Source organism: Aulonocara stuartgranti (genome assembly GCF_965226115.1).
Source record: "Aulonocara stuartgranti genome assembly, chromosome: 7".
NCBI classification, from domain to species: domain Eukaryota; kingdom Metazoa; phylum Chordata; class Actinopteri; order Cichliformes; family Cichlidae; genus Aulonocara; species Aulonocara stuartgranti.
Genome location: NC_138945.1, coordinates 38,837,690 through 38,853,619, shown reverse-complemented (window position 1 = coordinate 38,853,619; position 15,930 = coordinate 38,837,690). Strand labels below are relative to the sequence as shown.

Here is a 15,930-nt window from a genome sequence, read left to right as displayed (position 1 = left end):
GGAAGGAAGGAAGGAAGGAAGGAAGAAAGTTGGGAACAAGGTAAGAAAGGAAAGTTTGAAGGGGGAATGAGAAAAAGGAGAAAAAGTAGAAAAGTATGAAGGACGGTATAGGAGCAAGAGAAATAAGGATTTAAGGATGAAAGTGAAAAGAAGGAAGGTAGGAAGGAAAAGAAGAAGTGAAATAAATTAGTAAGGAAGTAAACTGCATGTCTATTATATTTATAATTATTATTATTATTTTAAGTTCGTTTCACCTGTCTTTTATATACAGTCTATGGATGAGGGTAATTATGAACCTTTGGAATTAATTTCTGACTTTAAGTTTATTAAAAGTCTCCCCTCCTTCACTGAAGATTCATTAGTATATGCACAATAAGACCATGACAAGCCTCACATGTAACACCTCCTCTGGTAATAAGCCCACACATGATCCTGTTCTGAGGACGCTGGTGTTGTTGGAGGGGGGGATCTGTAGTGTGTGTGAAGCTTTTTAAACTAAAGGGGGGCTCCGGGGAGAGCAGCTCTAACCACAGTGTCAGTTCCCTGTCAACACCTTTAATTATGTGGTTATTTATAGCTGCGCGGGCGCCTCTTGTGGGTTCAGAGTCATACATCACACCTGCAGAGGGCTGTGATAAACACTGCTCGGGTTCAGGTCTGCAGGTTATCTGGTTATGTTAATATTTTTATTAAACCGACCAGGTGTGTTTAGTCAGTGGAGTTATAAAGCATGCAGAGAGGGTGAGGCTTAAAACCACAATCAAAAACATCATGCTTTAAGAGCACACCTCTGAGATTATAATTACTGCCACATGCAAACAGCCGGGCTTCGTTCGGTGTGGCATAAACGTGCCTAGCGCGACCCCTGCTGGACAAAGTGCTCACGTGCGGGGTAAGTGCAAAGAAGCTGCACTACCTTAAAGGAGCGTGTTTTCTAAATTATCGGGCCAAAAAACAGAGGTAACAAATATTCAGACGCAGCATTTTCAGCCTTCGGGCTGTTTAAAAACGTTTTTAGATCTGAATGCCCTTTTGCCAAATTTAGCCTGAATCTTCGGCGCAGACTAATTTTTTTGTGGGAGCTTTAAATAGGAAAGGACCTGGGCTTGTTTAAGTTAGTAAAGATATTTCACATCTCCTCCAAGAGGAGTCTTCATTTTTAAGACAAAAGGTGGAGGGTCCCAGGTATGCAATTCATAGGACTCATAAGACCGCCCTAAACTGGATGACTGAAAATCTACATAATCAAACACCATTTTCAGTTATTATAATTAAGTAAGTAAGATGGGAGCAAAGCAAAAATAAGAAGTCTACACCACTCTTTGAAATATCAGCGGCAGTGCGACCTGATATGACTTATGTGCACATGCGCAGTGTGAACTATAGGGGGCGACAGGCTCCTGCTATCACGCTGGAGCCGGTAACGGGGCGGAGAAGAAGAAAAATGCAGTTAACTGTTTGTTTTGATTGCATTAATCAGCTCGTGTAGGTTAGCAGCAGTCAGCCTCATTCGATCTGAGTGGAAATATTACCGTATGGCTTCATTTTTATGAGCTACGAGGGTAAAGTGGGGAGGAGTTCAGATTTAAATAGTTAAAATCGACTAACTGGACCAGCTACTTCACATGTTAGCGAACATCGGAGCTTCCTTTAAACATTTTTATCCTGAGAACAGCGAAGAATAGGAGAGACTGTAATAATCACACGGTGAGTTTGAAACCTGACATTACTCTGACTCCACTTCCTGCTGTTGACACACTCCAACAGGCTACAGTTTAATGTTATCTTTTAGCATGTTAGCTTATCCGTCAGCACAGTTTAGTGTAGCTGAACTTGTCGGCTGTCAAAAGGTGAGCACAGGTGGGTTAAAGGTGGTTGTCATCAGGTTTAAAGTCTACTGAGGTTTATTATCTTTTTCTAATTCTACTGATTAACGTCATGTCAGTTTACGGTAATCCTCCGTTCCCCTCCCCAAAGCCACACCCACAAGGGCCTTCAGCTGTGGGAAAATCCATACACCAAGCTCCCCGTGACTGCGATCATACAGATCACATATGTCATTGTGAAACATCTAGGAATGAACTGAGCAACCAAGTCTTTAAAGTCTATTCATAAACAAATAAGTCAATAAATAAACCAAATAATGCCATTATATACAATGTAAATCAGTGTAGCTGTTTATGAATTTAAAAAGTAAAACATAATTTTGTAATTTTAGTTTGAATTTGTATTCATTTGCTTCAATGTGTAAGTGTAAGCCCAAGGGGCCGTGCTGTTTACTGCAGCTGCATTCGCATTCACATTGAACTGTCTGAATGTGAAAACACTGAGGCATTTTACTTTTCATAGAATCTATATATATATGGTGGTCTCAGAATCTCATCTCTGCTTTTTGCGGATGATGTGGTTCTGTTGGCTTCATCGAGCGGGGGCCTCCAGCTCGCACTGGAACGGTTCGCAGCCGAGTGTGAAGCAGCGGGAATGAGGATCAGCACCTCCAAATCTGAGGGATGAGTTCCTGCCCCAAGTGGAGGAGTTCAAGTATCTCGGGGTCTTGTTCGCGAGTGATGGGAGAAGGGAGCCGGAGATCGACAGATGGATTGGGGCTGCGGCTGCAGTGATGCGGCCGCTGCACTCCGCTGCACTGGTCCGTCATGGTGAAGAGGGAGCTGAGTGTAAAAGCGAAGCTCTCAATTTACCGGTCGATCCCTACCCTCACCTATGGCCATGAGCTGTGGGTAGTGACCGAAAGAACGAGATCGCGGATACAAGCGGCGGAAATGAGCTTCCTCTGAAGGGTGGCTGGCCTCTCCCTTAGAGATAGGGTGAGAAGTTCGGCCATCCGGGAGGGGCCCAGAGTAGAGCCGCTGCTGCTCCACATCGAAAGGAGCCAGCTGAGGTGGTTCGGGCATCTGACAAGGATGCCCCCTGGGTGGGGTGTTCCAGGCATGTCCCACCGGGAGGAGGCCCCGGGGCAGACCCATGACACGCTGGAGAGATTATATCTTTTGGCTGGCCTGGGAACGCCTTGGTGTCCCCCCCCCCAGCCACCTCCTTCACTAGCTGAAGGAGGTGGCTGGGGAGAGGGAGGTCTGGGCTTCTCTGCTTAGGCTGCTGCCCCCGCGACCCGGCCTCGGATAAAGCGGATGAAGATCGATGGATGGATGGATGGATGGATGGGTGATTTAAGTGTTCTAATTTCTCTGAGCATTGTAATAGACATATTAATAACGTTACTTGTGTGAATACATTGGAAATCTGCGATTGTTCACCTCTGAACACTGGTGGGATGAGGGGGAGTGTAATCCATAGTTACAGAAACACCTTTAACACCTACACAGAGCTTTGTGAAGGCTTTAGGGGTAAAACAGCTTGTCTCAGACAGAGAGTGAGCTGAAAGGCTTCATATACCTCCTAAACTAAACCATAAATAGTTTAGTCCCGGGATAAAAATGTAGTGCTGTAAATGAGCGGAATCGTTCCCTTTAAATCATTCAGTAATCACACTACAGCTTATTGTGTTTCTGTGATACAAGTTAAATTCATATTTATCTGATTAGTCTTTCATGTCTCTGCTTCTCCTAGAGTGCAGGTGGTGTGGTCAGGGTTGTCCAACCTGTCCGTCAGACCTCCGTGTGACTCTTGTTTGAGTGGAGGGGGAGGGAACAGGAAGGAAAACACCCGGGGTCAGGATGCCTCTATTCTTCAGGAAGAGGAAGCCCAGCGAGGACTGCCAGAAGAGACTCGAGTATCAGCTGTGCCGGGTAAGAAGAAGAAGCTGCTGGTGCTAGTGTTAACGTATCTATCACAAATCCACCCGCTTACTCTTAGTTATCCTCCTCAGTCTAAGGAAGCTGGTGCTGATGACATCCTGGACATCTCAGCCTGTGGGCTGTCAGAGGTGAGAGGAAAGCTGCACTGATCCCTGACAGCCATCGTGTTGTGGTTTACACATTAACCTGATGAGTAACAGTAGCCTTTATTTCTCTTTTTCTGTTATGTTAGCAAACTACTAATACTTCTAAACTACTAGTATTTTTGCTCTCTGTATAGCTATATGAACATCTGTTTACTTAACCTATTTGTGGATAATCTGTTCATCAATATTCCCACCTTTTATACTACCCATATCTGTATATAATCTGCTCTTATTGCACTTACTGCTCTTGCACTTCTGATTAGAAGCAAATTGTATTTCGTTACCCTGCATATATATTTTATATATTTATACATGTGTTATGACAAAAAAGTCCTAATCTATCCTAAACAAAGGAAAAACTCTGCAAACAGAAGAGAAATGGAAGAGAGCAGGGAGTCATTAGTGGGAGCACTAATGAGTCACAATGTGAATCGATTAGTTAGCAGTTTCGACTTCTGTTTAAAAAAAAAAAAAAAAAAGCCAAGTTGGAGCTAAACTGTGTTTTTATTATTGCTATTTTTGCTGAGAGATTACTTCCAGCTGTGCCACCATCAACAGAACAGCATTTTTCTTTCATTCTTTTCTTTGAGTCTTTTATCCCATTTTTTTTCCTGAGATTGACTAAGATGTGATTAAATTGTGCTGGCTACAGCTAATGTTTTCGTGTGTTACATCACAGGCCCCCTCGAGTGCCTTTTCCATCAGCAAAGTGCTTCATAAGAAGGTGAGACAGAGTTGCAGAGCTTTTAAGTGGTTTGATATTTATTTACTCAGTGAAGAGTTTCTGCAAAAAATCTCACACACAATATTCCTCAGACTCCAGAACTTAGAGCTTCAACTAGTGCTTTAGCTCCTCCTCTTTTTAGCTATCTCTCTTCTGACTGGCCAACCCTCACAGACTAACAGCAGATAGAGCAATGAAAATGTTACCTCTGTTTCTTTCATTCAGGTACTTATCCTCCACAACAACGAGCTGCGGCATCTGTTGCCCAAAGGCATTGACATCAGCACCCTCATTACATTAAAGGTAAGCCCTGGGACCCTGTGACATCATCATATCCTCTTCATAGGTGATGGTGTTTCTCTCGTTTTTTGTTTTTAAACGTACTGCATTTCGAATGTGTACCTCAGCTTGAGGCTCATAGCTCATCATCGTTTTTAACTCTGTGTTACCTTAGAGTTTGTTAGAGTTAGCATGCAGATGTTAGTGCTGGATTTATTTTCTGAGAAAACCCTCCTGTGACCCTCCGAAGGTTTTAGACCTGCATGAGAACAAACTCACCTCTCTGCCAGAGGACATCGGGAAACTGACGGCGCTGCAGGTAAAGCCTGCTCTCCAGTTATACGGGAAGTAAGTGTGAATAAATGTCGTCAGCATCCACCTGCGGTCTTTCTTCTTCTGTCAGATCCTGAATGTGGAGAAGAACCGTTTGAAGGCCCTGCCAGATTCCATCGGGAACCTGTGCCTCCTGCAGACTCTTAATTTAAAGGGTACGATGCTTCCTGCTTGCTTGCTCTGAAGCGAGATGAGTCACAAGAAGCTAGTTGTGTATTTTCTTTTTCTCTAACAGGAAACTGCCTCACTGAGCTGCCGTCCTCTGCTGGTTCTCTGAGCAGCCTGCGGACACTCGATGTGAGTGACAACAACATTGTGACGCTTCCCAAAGCGCTGGCCTACATCCGCACCTTAGAGGTGAGGTGTCCACTGATTCAGACCTACAGGAAGGCTGAAAACAAACTGGTGTTTTATAAGTGTGTGTGTTTTTCTGTGACAGAGTTTTAGCCTTGATGCTGCCATGATGTCCTTCCCACCTTCGTCTGTGTGCACAGAGGGAACAGAGAGCATCCAACGCTTCCTGTGCACGGGTAGGATTTGCCGCTCGTGGTCACTCATTTATTTGTTGATTAACGGCAGAAAAACGTAAACCTACAGGGTTCCTGTCTGAGATCACAGTCAAGAAAATTAATCTTAAAATGTCTTATTTCCTCAAACTGTAGGTGAGAATTCTGTTGATTGCTGCCTTTCCTACTGGCTCACTGAGATTTAGTAGCTCCTTAGATTTACCACATAGGGCGCAGATGCTGATGCTTCTTTGCTGTGTTGGAAATAATGAGCCTGTGGCGATGACGCAGACTAAATTGTAATCGATTGATGGTTTCTTGTAACAACAGTGAAGTTTTTATCAGAAGTTTAATCTTTTCTAAACATGCTTCAAGTGAGTATTTATCTATTTGCATCAGTGATACAATAATAATAAAAAAGGCACAGTCTGTTCAGAATTCATAGAAAATAAATAATGATAAATAAATAAATCTGTTTTTACACATTAATCTTGAAATTTTAAATTTGAGGAAACAAGAAATGAAAATGTTGGTCTTTCTGTGTTTTCCCGTGCCGCGTCACAGATGAGGTAAGCAGATGATGATGCTGATTTGTTGTTCGGTTCAAAATGCAGAAGTGCACAGAAAAAAAGGAAAGATAGCAGGGAGTTTGTTTCTAATTTCCAGTATAAAGAAAAAAACTGGTTTAAAAAAAAGGATTTAAAAAAGGGTTAAAAATACAACATTTTTTTCCACACGACTCTGTGTTAGTTCTTATTTACTACGTCTTAAAAAAGGTCTTAAAAGGAAAAACTTTGATATTTTTAAATAGTGCAGGAACTGTGCAGCCTTTGGTGTAACAGCACGTTCATGTAAACGTGATATGAGCCGAGTGTGGCTAATGTTAGCAGCTCTGGCAGCAGTAGACTTCTTCCTTCGCTAGTTAGCGTCAGCACGTCTGTGTGAATGTGGTTTACACCTCGATCATATCGGTTGGCTTTGGGTGCCCGGTCTGCATGTTTTTAACTTCCTGTCACAGAAAAAGAGACAAAGCTATGACTTTGTCTTTGAACTGATGGTGTTGTACATGAATGGAACGTGAATAATTAGTTTAAAGATTTCAGATGCTTACAATATATTGCATATAAAAGAAATGTTGTAGAAAAACATCAGATGAGCTTAAGGTCCGGGACACCGGTTTAGCTCAGTGCGTTGAGCGGGCGGTCACATGCCATACGAGAGATATGGCTGAGAGTGGCCGGCCCAGGTTCAAAACCAACCCGTGGCTCTTAGCCGCATGTCATCCCCTCTCTTTCTCCTTCCGCTTTCCTGTCAATAAAGCTGAAAAAGGCAAAAAAAGGCAAAAAAAAAAAAGCTTCAGGTCTTCCACAACAGAGTTACTCTAAACAAACGGCAATAAATTCTACAAAGAGTTCAGTAAAATTCACAGATTTGACACGAACACAGACACTGAATCTGAAATCAGAACATGCATGTGTATTTTTACTGTTTCACTTCTCCCTCTCTCGTATGTGTGCGGTTACTTCTGCTGAGGCAGCGACTTTCATCTTGGCATTACCTCATGTTGTTTTAATCAGGCCGTGAGAATTCCTGGTCCAGCCTGCAGCTCCACCACTTTAACAGCATTGTACACTTTGCTGACCGTAGCATCAGGAGGCTTATGAACTCAAAAGACCTGCATATGCCCTCCTGGTTAATGAACAGCAGTTATTAAGGTGGAACCCATCTATAGAGACCAAAACTGTTGTTTTGGCACAAGTTAGAAGTTTTAATATCTAGGCTTCTCTGTGTCACATCACGGTGTAAACTAAAAATGTGCTGTATGATTGTTGTGGTTTGGGCAGCATGAAGGTGAATTGACTGGTTGGTTGGTTTGCTTTCCAGAGCTGGGAGAGGAGTACTGCCCACCCTCTCAGTACCTCCTGCCGGTGCTGGAGAGCGACGGCGGCAGGCAGAGCTCCGACTGCCTGGATGGGTTGGATGAGGCCTGGCAGGTACAGCTTTCTCTTGTGGAGTGTGTAGAGGACACGAACACCAGCTTCTTTGATACGTTTATGGATTTCTGTGTGAGATACTACAAGTGTCTTTCAGTGTTTCCTCTTTTTCTGTTGCAGAACAAATTTAGTGACTACGAGAAGAGAAAGGTTGGTGACAAGACATTCCTCATTTTTCTTCAACATCTTTTAATATCTTAGTTTTATCTAGTACCTTTTCTACTTCTTTCAGGCATACAAGTTTTCTTTAATATTTCCTGTGTCGTTTTTCTGCAACACCAGGGTGAAGAACAAAGTTATAGCACATCTTTCAACACAACTACTAGCTTTTACCGAACTTTTGAGTACATTACACAAAGAGAACAAAAGCCCTTCTCCTAGCAGAGAGCAGTTTTGATGTAATTTTTTTCGGTCAGTTTCAAACACGAGGTGCCATAAAGGACAGTATACGTATCTGATTTCCTGCTGTCTTCTGAAAATAACTTTTTTGACCACCAACTTCTCAACTGAAGCGTTACTGTGGTGCACCACAAGGTTCGATTTTAGGTCCCAGTTTAATTTCCATTTCTAGACTCTGATAAGTTTTGTAGTTCCTTTGCTGCTTTTTTGTGTTTTAATTGTTTCAGTGAAATTAAATATTCTTATTTTATTTGTTCTTATTACAATTTCTTGTTCTGTCCCCACAGAATTTTTTTTTTTTTTTTTAGCTTATTATTGTGGAAACTGGCTGCAGACTGTAGCAGTAGTTATTATTTAGAGGGCTGAGAATCTGCAGATAAGGCTTTCTGTTCAGAGGTGTTGCATTATTTTTACATGAGCTGAATAAAGTGAAACCTGTGTTTGAGCAGCTGAAGTTTGAAAGTTTTCTGACTGGTTTGTATGTCCTGCAGGAGCAGAAGCAGCAGGAGAAGTTGGCCTTCGAGAAGCACCTGGAGGAGAAGCAAAGGGAGCATACCCAGCTTGTAATGATGAAAAACTCCAACAAGGAGAACATCCTCAACTCAGTCCGACAGGTAATAACAACCGCCCAGAAGTCTTCTTGATAGGTTTAATTGTCAGCTCCTTCTTTCTGTTAACACCGAATCATCCCTGATGATGATGATTCTGTGTGTAATTCCTAAAATTGCCTGTTTTATATGCTGTGTGTGCCTTTTAGGAGCAGGAGAGGGTGGAGCAGGGCGTCAGCAAGCAGCAGAGAGCTCAGGAGGCTGAGAGGCAACTGGTGCTGGAGAAAGTCAGACAAGCTGAAGACAACATCAGCAGTCGCATCAGCAGCCTGCTGATGGACAACAACAGGTCTGAAGGAGGGGTTTCTGCGGATACTTTAAATATGGCGTCTCCACTGATGAGTCTGTGCTAACTGCAGTGTGTTCATCTGCATCCTTGCAGGCAGAAAAAGAGTGCAGAGTTCCTCCAAGCCATGGAGGAGGATCGGTGAGTGTTCTGACCAATGATCCATAACACACAGGGAAGAGAAATAAGACTCTACAACACAGCAGCACTCATCCAATTGTTTCCCACTTAGCTGTCTATTTCTGGAGCACTTTGTGAAGGAGATGCATAAAGTGCTTTCAGGGATGGGAGGGTAAAAAAAAAAATAACAGCAGGACAAAAGAACACTTTACAAACCAGTTTGGAGGGCTTGATTTTCATATTCTGATCTTAATGGAATACAGATCGTGAGTTGCTGCGTTGCTCCTGTCTGGAATCTGACTCCATCAAAGCCAGTGGCGATGCTGTATTGTGATGGAGGTGCTGGTAGTTGTGTGAGATATTTCATGAGGGTACAGCGTGGTCCTAGTTGGACTTCAGTTGATATCTTGTCAACACATTACAAAGATGTTTTGTTGATAAAGTCACAGTGATTGTTTCTTCACATCCTGTTTAGGACTTAGCCGTTTTAAACACAGGAAGTTATAGAAAGTTCCTGTAAGTCTGCAGTGAAATGCTGAAACAAAATGTTTTCCCCTCAGGATCCGTATGGAACATCTGACCACCATCACGCAGGAAGAAGCTAACTCACTGAGGAAGAAGGAGGTGGCAGGTATAGAGCTTGTCTCATTCAGGCATTAAAACACATAATTTTACTCAGTTTTTTCTACTCTGGCTCTGTATGATATCATAGAGAGGGGATCTCCCTAATATGGTCATCTCAGGTATGGAAAGTTGATACTTAAAGTGTGAGATAAAGAAGGATTATTTTGAAGTCTGAATCATGCAAAGCTACTCTAAGAATGAAAACATAGAGCTGGAAAAGACAAAAACGTAGCTAGCATGCTCCTCATGTGGTGTTTTCTTCCCCTCTCCTTGCTCTCTGTTTTTAGCGGCCATGCAGAAGATGCTGTCTGACAGCTGCGCCATGAGCCTCCTCCAGGAGGCCAGTGACTACCGCAGACAGAGCCTGGTCACTGAGGCCTGCAGGAGGTCAGAAACACACATATACACAAACCATAAACAGGGAGACCTGTGACAGCTTTTGGAAAGATGTTGTAATCTCTTCTCCTTATGTAACAGTTTAGAGAATTTAGACAGGAAGTTTGACAAGATGCTGTGCCTCCAAGTTCTGGACAAGTCCAAAGCTATCGCCCAGATCTTACAGGAGGTAGGATGAGTAGAAATCAAACCCCCACTCTGTTTAAAGCTGCTGGACTCGGTAACCCACCTCGGTGACCTGCCTTGAATGGTTGTCTTTGCAGGAGGAGATGCAGAAGGCAGCATTCCAGGCGCTGCAGCTCCAAAAAGACGCCGTTCATGGGTACATCCGTAACCAGGTCGGTGACGATGCATCATTGTTTTTTTATTTGTTTTTTTATTTTGCTTTGTTTTGTTTTTACAGCTCGTTTCTGCCAGAGGTCCAAAAAACTCAGTTAATTCAAGTCTAAGGAAAAAAAAATAGCTGAAAATGAAAAGACACTGGGCATTAACGTCATTTTACTTTTTCCCACAATCTGCTCATAATCAGATTCATCTTACTCATCCTAACAGTAATGAAGATGTCCAGTTTAAGTTGCTTCTCATAGATTATTATAGCCTCGGCAGCATGTCCCCTCTCCTTGCTTGCCTCATGTCTGCTTCTCCACTGTCCCTCAGATCCATCTCATAGAGGGTGAGTTAATGCAGCTGACTAAACTGGAGATTAAAAGACGCAATCTGGATGCTGAGAACCTGCAGGTGGGTGTCACCGCCTTCTTTGTTTGCCCTCCCATGTTTATTTTCACTTCCATGTCATCGCTTCATGGCAGCAGTTCAAAATGTGCGACTTAAAACGAGTGACAGAGGCAACTACAGTAAACAAACTGTTAAGGTTTTAACTGGCTACCAGTGAGGTTTCAGGAAGAAAGCTTAAAAGCAAAACAGCAGCCAACATTAGACAGTCCTTTTAACTGATCGAGCTGCGATCAATAAAAATGCAAAGAACTGTCAATGCAGGGTTATCAAAAAACAAACAAACGCAAGACTAAAAAGGTGTTCCCCAAGGTTCAGTTCTGGGACCACTGCTATTTATTTTATATGTAAATAATTTCAGTCATATAAGACAAGTACAAACTTGGATTTTATGCTGATGACATGGTGATGAACTGCTCTGCACCTCCTCAGGACCACCTCTCTGTCAGCAGCAGACAGCTTTTAATACAGTACAGCTCAAACGGTGTGATTTATGCTGACAAAAGTAAACTGATGAAACTGTTTCATGTTGTGTATTTTTGCTGTGTATAGTCACGTGTGTGCTGCTACTTTATGCGACTGCTGTTGGTTGTACTGCTGTCTGCTTTGGTGCGGAGGAAAAGATTCATATTAACTCATTCATATTAGTTCTTTTTTATTTACTTATTTTTAACGATGGAGTCACACTGCATTTTTTCTATGGTATTTTATTATAACATTGCACTCGAGTCCTGCATGGCCTTTTGAATTTGATATCCAATTTTTTTTTGTGTAATATTTAAATTTAAGTTTTTGTAATGTTGAATAAATAAACCTTAGTACTAACAAACATTGACTGCCCACAGCTGATAATGATGTGTGTGTAACGTCACTCCATTTGTGTGTGTTTGTGTGCAGGAAGTTCTGGTGGAGCAGCGCACGGCGCTCAGCGACATGTTGCAGCAGCTGCTGAAGCAGAGAGACCAGCGAGAGCAGGAGCTGCTGCAGGTTCTGGTGAGGAATTATCTCGTGGCGGTTTTGTTCTTCTTCTCCTAATTTCCTGTCATGTTTCTCCACTTCCTGTGGTGGGTGTTCATATTAAACATTAAGGTTCAAATAATGAGGTCAGCTTCCATACAGCAAGGCTTTGGTCTACTCTTAGTACTCCGTTTCATATAGTGACCTGAAACAGAATGGGCTCAGCATAGTCAACTTGTACCCTCTGTTTGTGAGAGGCAGCCAGTCAGAAGAAAGTTGGCCTAAAGGGGGAGGAGCTCAAACAGGTTGTTTCAGAGAGATGATGAAGGCTGCAGGTCTTGCAAGTCCCAGTATAAGATGAAGAAGTTCCACAACTCTCGGTGCTGAATCCAATAGAATTTGCTTTGTACATCCTTCCTTTATGTGGTGTCATTCAGTCATTTTCTGACATTTTTTTAATCATTTCTATACTGATGACATTCTGCTGTGTGCGTCTTTTAAGCCTTAGCGGATGAACAGATAACCGTTTATCTCGCACTATCTCTCCATCAATGATCTTGATTGGGTATTGTGTGATTATTGATCCTCCTGAACTATATAAATGTCAGTCAAACTCTTTCTACCTTCTCACAAGTCCAGCGTTCGTGATCTTTTCATTATATTTGATTCTTCTTTGAGCTTCAACTCTCATGAAAAATCAGTTTCACAATCCTGTTTCTTTCAAATACATTTCTGGTTTCTTTTCTTTTATTCAGTTTTAACTTTTACATTTTGTATTGCAATTAAATGCATTTTAATTTTCTATTATATTTTAATGTTTTTATTCCTTTTGTTGTTATGATGGCTTTGTGACCAGATGTCTATGAAAACTACTTTATAAATAAACTTTATACCTGTTTGTAGAGTTTGTGTTTCCTGTTCTGAGGATAAACAAAAACCCATGTTGTGTTTTTCAGGCTGAGATGGAGCTGAAGTCTGAGTCCAACCAGCAGAACTACTGGATGATCCAGTACCAGAGGCTGCTGGACGCTAAGCCGCTGTCACTCCGCATGCAGGTTACATAGCACAGATGAACATCTGCAACATCTGGAAACAGAGTGTGGCATCCCACCTAAAGCTGTAATCTCTCTGCAGGAAGCGGGTGTGGAGAAGGAGCTGGTGAACTTGCTGTGCAAACTGTCCGCTCAGCACTACCTGCCCATCCTGGCTCATCATCGAGTGACGACCGAGGCGCTTCACCACATGAGCTCCTCCGACCTCAAGAAGGTGCGTCTGCAGCGCAAGTTTCTGTCTGGGCTGCTCGATTTGTTTTTTGTTTTTATTTTTTAAAATGTTTATCTTGATTATCTGTCATATTAACTGGAAGCCATTTGATTGGCCCAGGTCTAGTTTCTGCACCAGCATCTGTATGAACATCAACATCAAATAATCAATCTCCAGCGTAATGAAACAGAAAATTGGTTTATTTCACTCCATTATTTAGTTACTACTTCTGCCTTATTGAATATTAAAGATGAGATTGTTACCAGAGACAGGGCTCAGCCTGGCTCTGGATCCAGCAGTGTTTTGGACAGATTCTTACTTTTGACAGATCAGACTAAACTATACATTTGATGTTGTTATTTTCATAAATCGGGTAAAATTAGAAAAACAGGGAGGTGCTGTTTTGATGGTCTCTACTCTGAAGGTGAATGGTGTCTTGATTCACCTTCGTCACTGAGTAGCTGACATAGCCATCTGCAGGTTTCTATTCTCCAACTGGATCATGTTGCATTTAAAGATAATCTCAGTGTAACTTTTAAAGCTTTGTTTTTTTGGATCCATGGTGCCATGTCACATCCAGGTTTATGAAATCATCAGCTTTATGGAATTCTTTGTTTTCAGTTGGGCATCAGTGAAGCAGGAATCCAGAAAGCTCTTCTGAACTGGGCCCGGGAACGCCAGCCTCAAGGTACAGTCCACACATCACACCACAGCTGAGCGTTAGTCACATTGTAACACTGACACACTGCAACTGTTTAATGGGACAGAGATGTTAGATTTTCAGTGTTTAGCATGTGGAAAGTGACGTGATCCGTTTCCTCCTCTACAGGACCTTGTAAAGTCACCAAGCAGGAGGCGGAAGTGGAAGTCACCCCCTCTGCGCCATCTCCTTCCCCGCCTCCGTTCTTTCCCAGCACCTCAAACATCCAAATGCCCAGCCCACCACTCACCCCGGGGACCCCGGGGACCCCCGTCACCCCGTCAGCACCTACCCCTGTGGAAGGGCCGGGAAGCTCAGACTGTGTGGTCTGCATGGAGACCGGGGTAAGAAATGCTAAAATGGTCATGAGTTTAGTCTCAATGAGATTATAAGATCAGATGTCAGATTTGAGAGCAGAAAACACGTTTTTAGCATAAAAAACTGTTTGGGGTTTTAATAAAGGGGCAAAGTGACAAGTTTGACTGACAGGCATGATCTCAGTTATACAAACATGATTTACTAAGGTTTAGTACAAGTGTTGCTGCTGGGAGCATTAATGCATTAGAAATGAGGAGGAGGTGTTATCAGGATGAACGCTGAACCATTGTGCTCTGAAACCTGGATTTTCTGATTTTTTTTCCCCTCATTTCTGATCTGATCTTAAATGGCAGTAAAACTTAACAAGTTTTATTCACCAAAACTGGAGCTCAGGCTTCTCGGTCAGTCTGTTGGTACAGCATCCTCACAGCAGCCCTATTATTGGCTAACTGCACTGAAAAGGCTCCAACAGCACAAACATGGTCCTGAGGTCCAGTTCAGGGACTCCAGTTAGCTGAGGTGAAGCCAAGCAGCTACACTGCCTGTGTGGCCATCCACCTGTCTGTCAAAGAGGCCACGCCCCTATTAATGCAAACTGTTCTTCAGATAAGATCCAATGGGACTGACACGCTTTTGGAGCCTTGTGTGGCCACTAGAGGAACTGCAGTTTTTGGCATGAGAGGTGTTAGTTTTTACGTTTTTTCCACTGTTAAGTATTTTGGTAATAACAGTCTCCACCTGCATGGGTGCAGAGGAAACAGGAAGTGCTGATGGCTCATTCAAGATGGTGAGAACCAGGACAGCCTGAAAGATGGCTTCAAAGTTCAGATTACTCACTGTCTCTCCTGTCTCTGCAGTCTCAGGTGATCTTCCTGCCGTGTGGTCATGTGTGCTGCTGTCAGGTGTGTAGCGATGCCCTGCAGAACTGCCCTCTGTGCCGGGCCAACATATCCCAGCGCATACGCCTCTACCACAACTAGACCCTCTTCCCTCACAACTGTCACTTTCAGCTATTTATGCATGACGATGAAGCTGCTGCTGTGTCGTGTCGAGAAGCTTTTAGTGGGTTTTTAAAGCGCTGAGCCACTTTTCCTGTAATCACCAAACTGTATTCTGTGAAGGACATTCTCAGATCTTTTTAACGTGTTTCCAGTCGTCTCTGGTGGATTTATTTGTGTCTGTTCTGTTTAAGTTGTGTAATTTTTATTTTATGTGATATATAAAGAGCCGAGTGGATGACACCACTCACTGACTGTTCACTGCCTTCATGACTGATGCGTGCCTTTTTCTATGACTTATTTTTTTATTTTTATTTTTTAAATTCTAGTGTAGTAACCAAAGCTTAACGTTTAAATAACTCAGTATAATCTGGTGATCCTTAAAGATTTCTGTCCTCATTGCTCATCGTTTCCATCTCTGATTCGGCCTCTTACTGCTGCTTTTCCTTTCGTCCATCTGTTTCACCTGTACCATGTAACAAATGTCACCTGTCTGTGTGTAGCATCACTAATGCTGGTGTATTTTACCAAGTGCTCTTAACCTCTCGCATGCTTCAGTAAAGTCTCTCCTTTAAAAACTCCACATGAGTTTGTTCAGTGTCAGAGATTCCACCTCAGTGTCAATGTGATGATATCGTCAGACTGTATGAATATAAAATCCATACGTGTTATTTCCTGTGGTCAGAGTGGGTGTTTTTTTTATTGATTATAACTACACAGGCAGATATCTCAACACAGTGTATGTATATAAACATGAGCTATAAAACAACTACA

At 42.6% G+C, this 15,930-nt stretch overlaps 1 protein-coding gene across 2 annotated transcripts; it reads left to right on the top strand.

Moving 5' to 3' along the window:
• The first annotated feature begins 1,381 nt into the window (after positions 1-1,381).
• On the top strand, positions 1,382-15,825 carry lrsam1 (leucine rich repeat and sterile alpha motif containing 1). 2 transcript variants are annotated; one of them, XM_082541623.1, is made up of 25 exons: positions 1,382-1,707; positions 3,586-3,764; positions 3,845-3,901; positions 4,599-4,643; positions 4,869-4,946; positions 5,173-5,241; positions 5,326-5,410; positions 5,491-5,612; positions 5,695-5,785; positions 7,646-7,755; positions 7,876-7,905; positions 8,646-8,768; positions 8,912-9,051; positions 9,145-9,189; positions 9,729-9,799; positions 10,080-10,179; positions 10,270-10,357; positions 10,452-10,526; positions 10,846-10,926; positions 11,818-11,913; positions 12,834-12,932; positions 13,012-13,143; positions 13,762-13,828; positions 13,970-14,184; positions 15,016-15,825. In XM_082541623.1, exons 2-25 carry the CDS (start codon positions 3,693-3,695, stop codon positions 15,136-15,138), a joined length of 2,214 nt encoding a protein of 737 aa, XP_082397749.1. In that variant the 5' UTR covers positions 1,382-1,707; positions 3,586-3,692; the 3' UTR covers positions 15,139-15,825. The 2 variants fall into 2 exon arrangements, with proteins under 2 accessions (XP_082397749.1, XP_082397750.1); XM_082541624.1 differs by lacking the exon at positions 4,599-4,643.
• Positions 15,826-15,930: the final 105 nt, after the last annotated feature.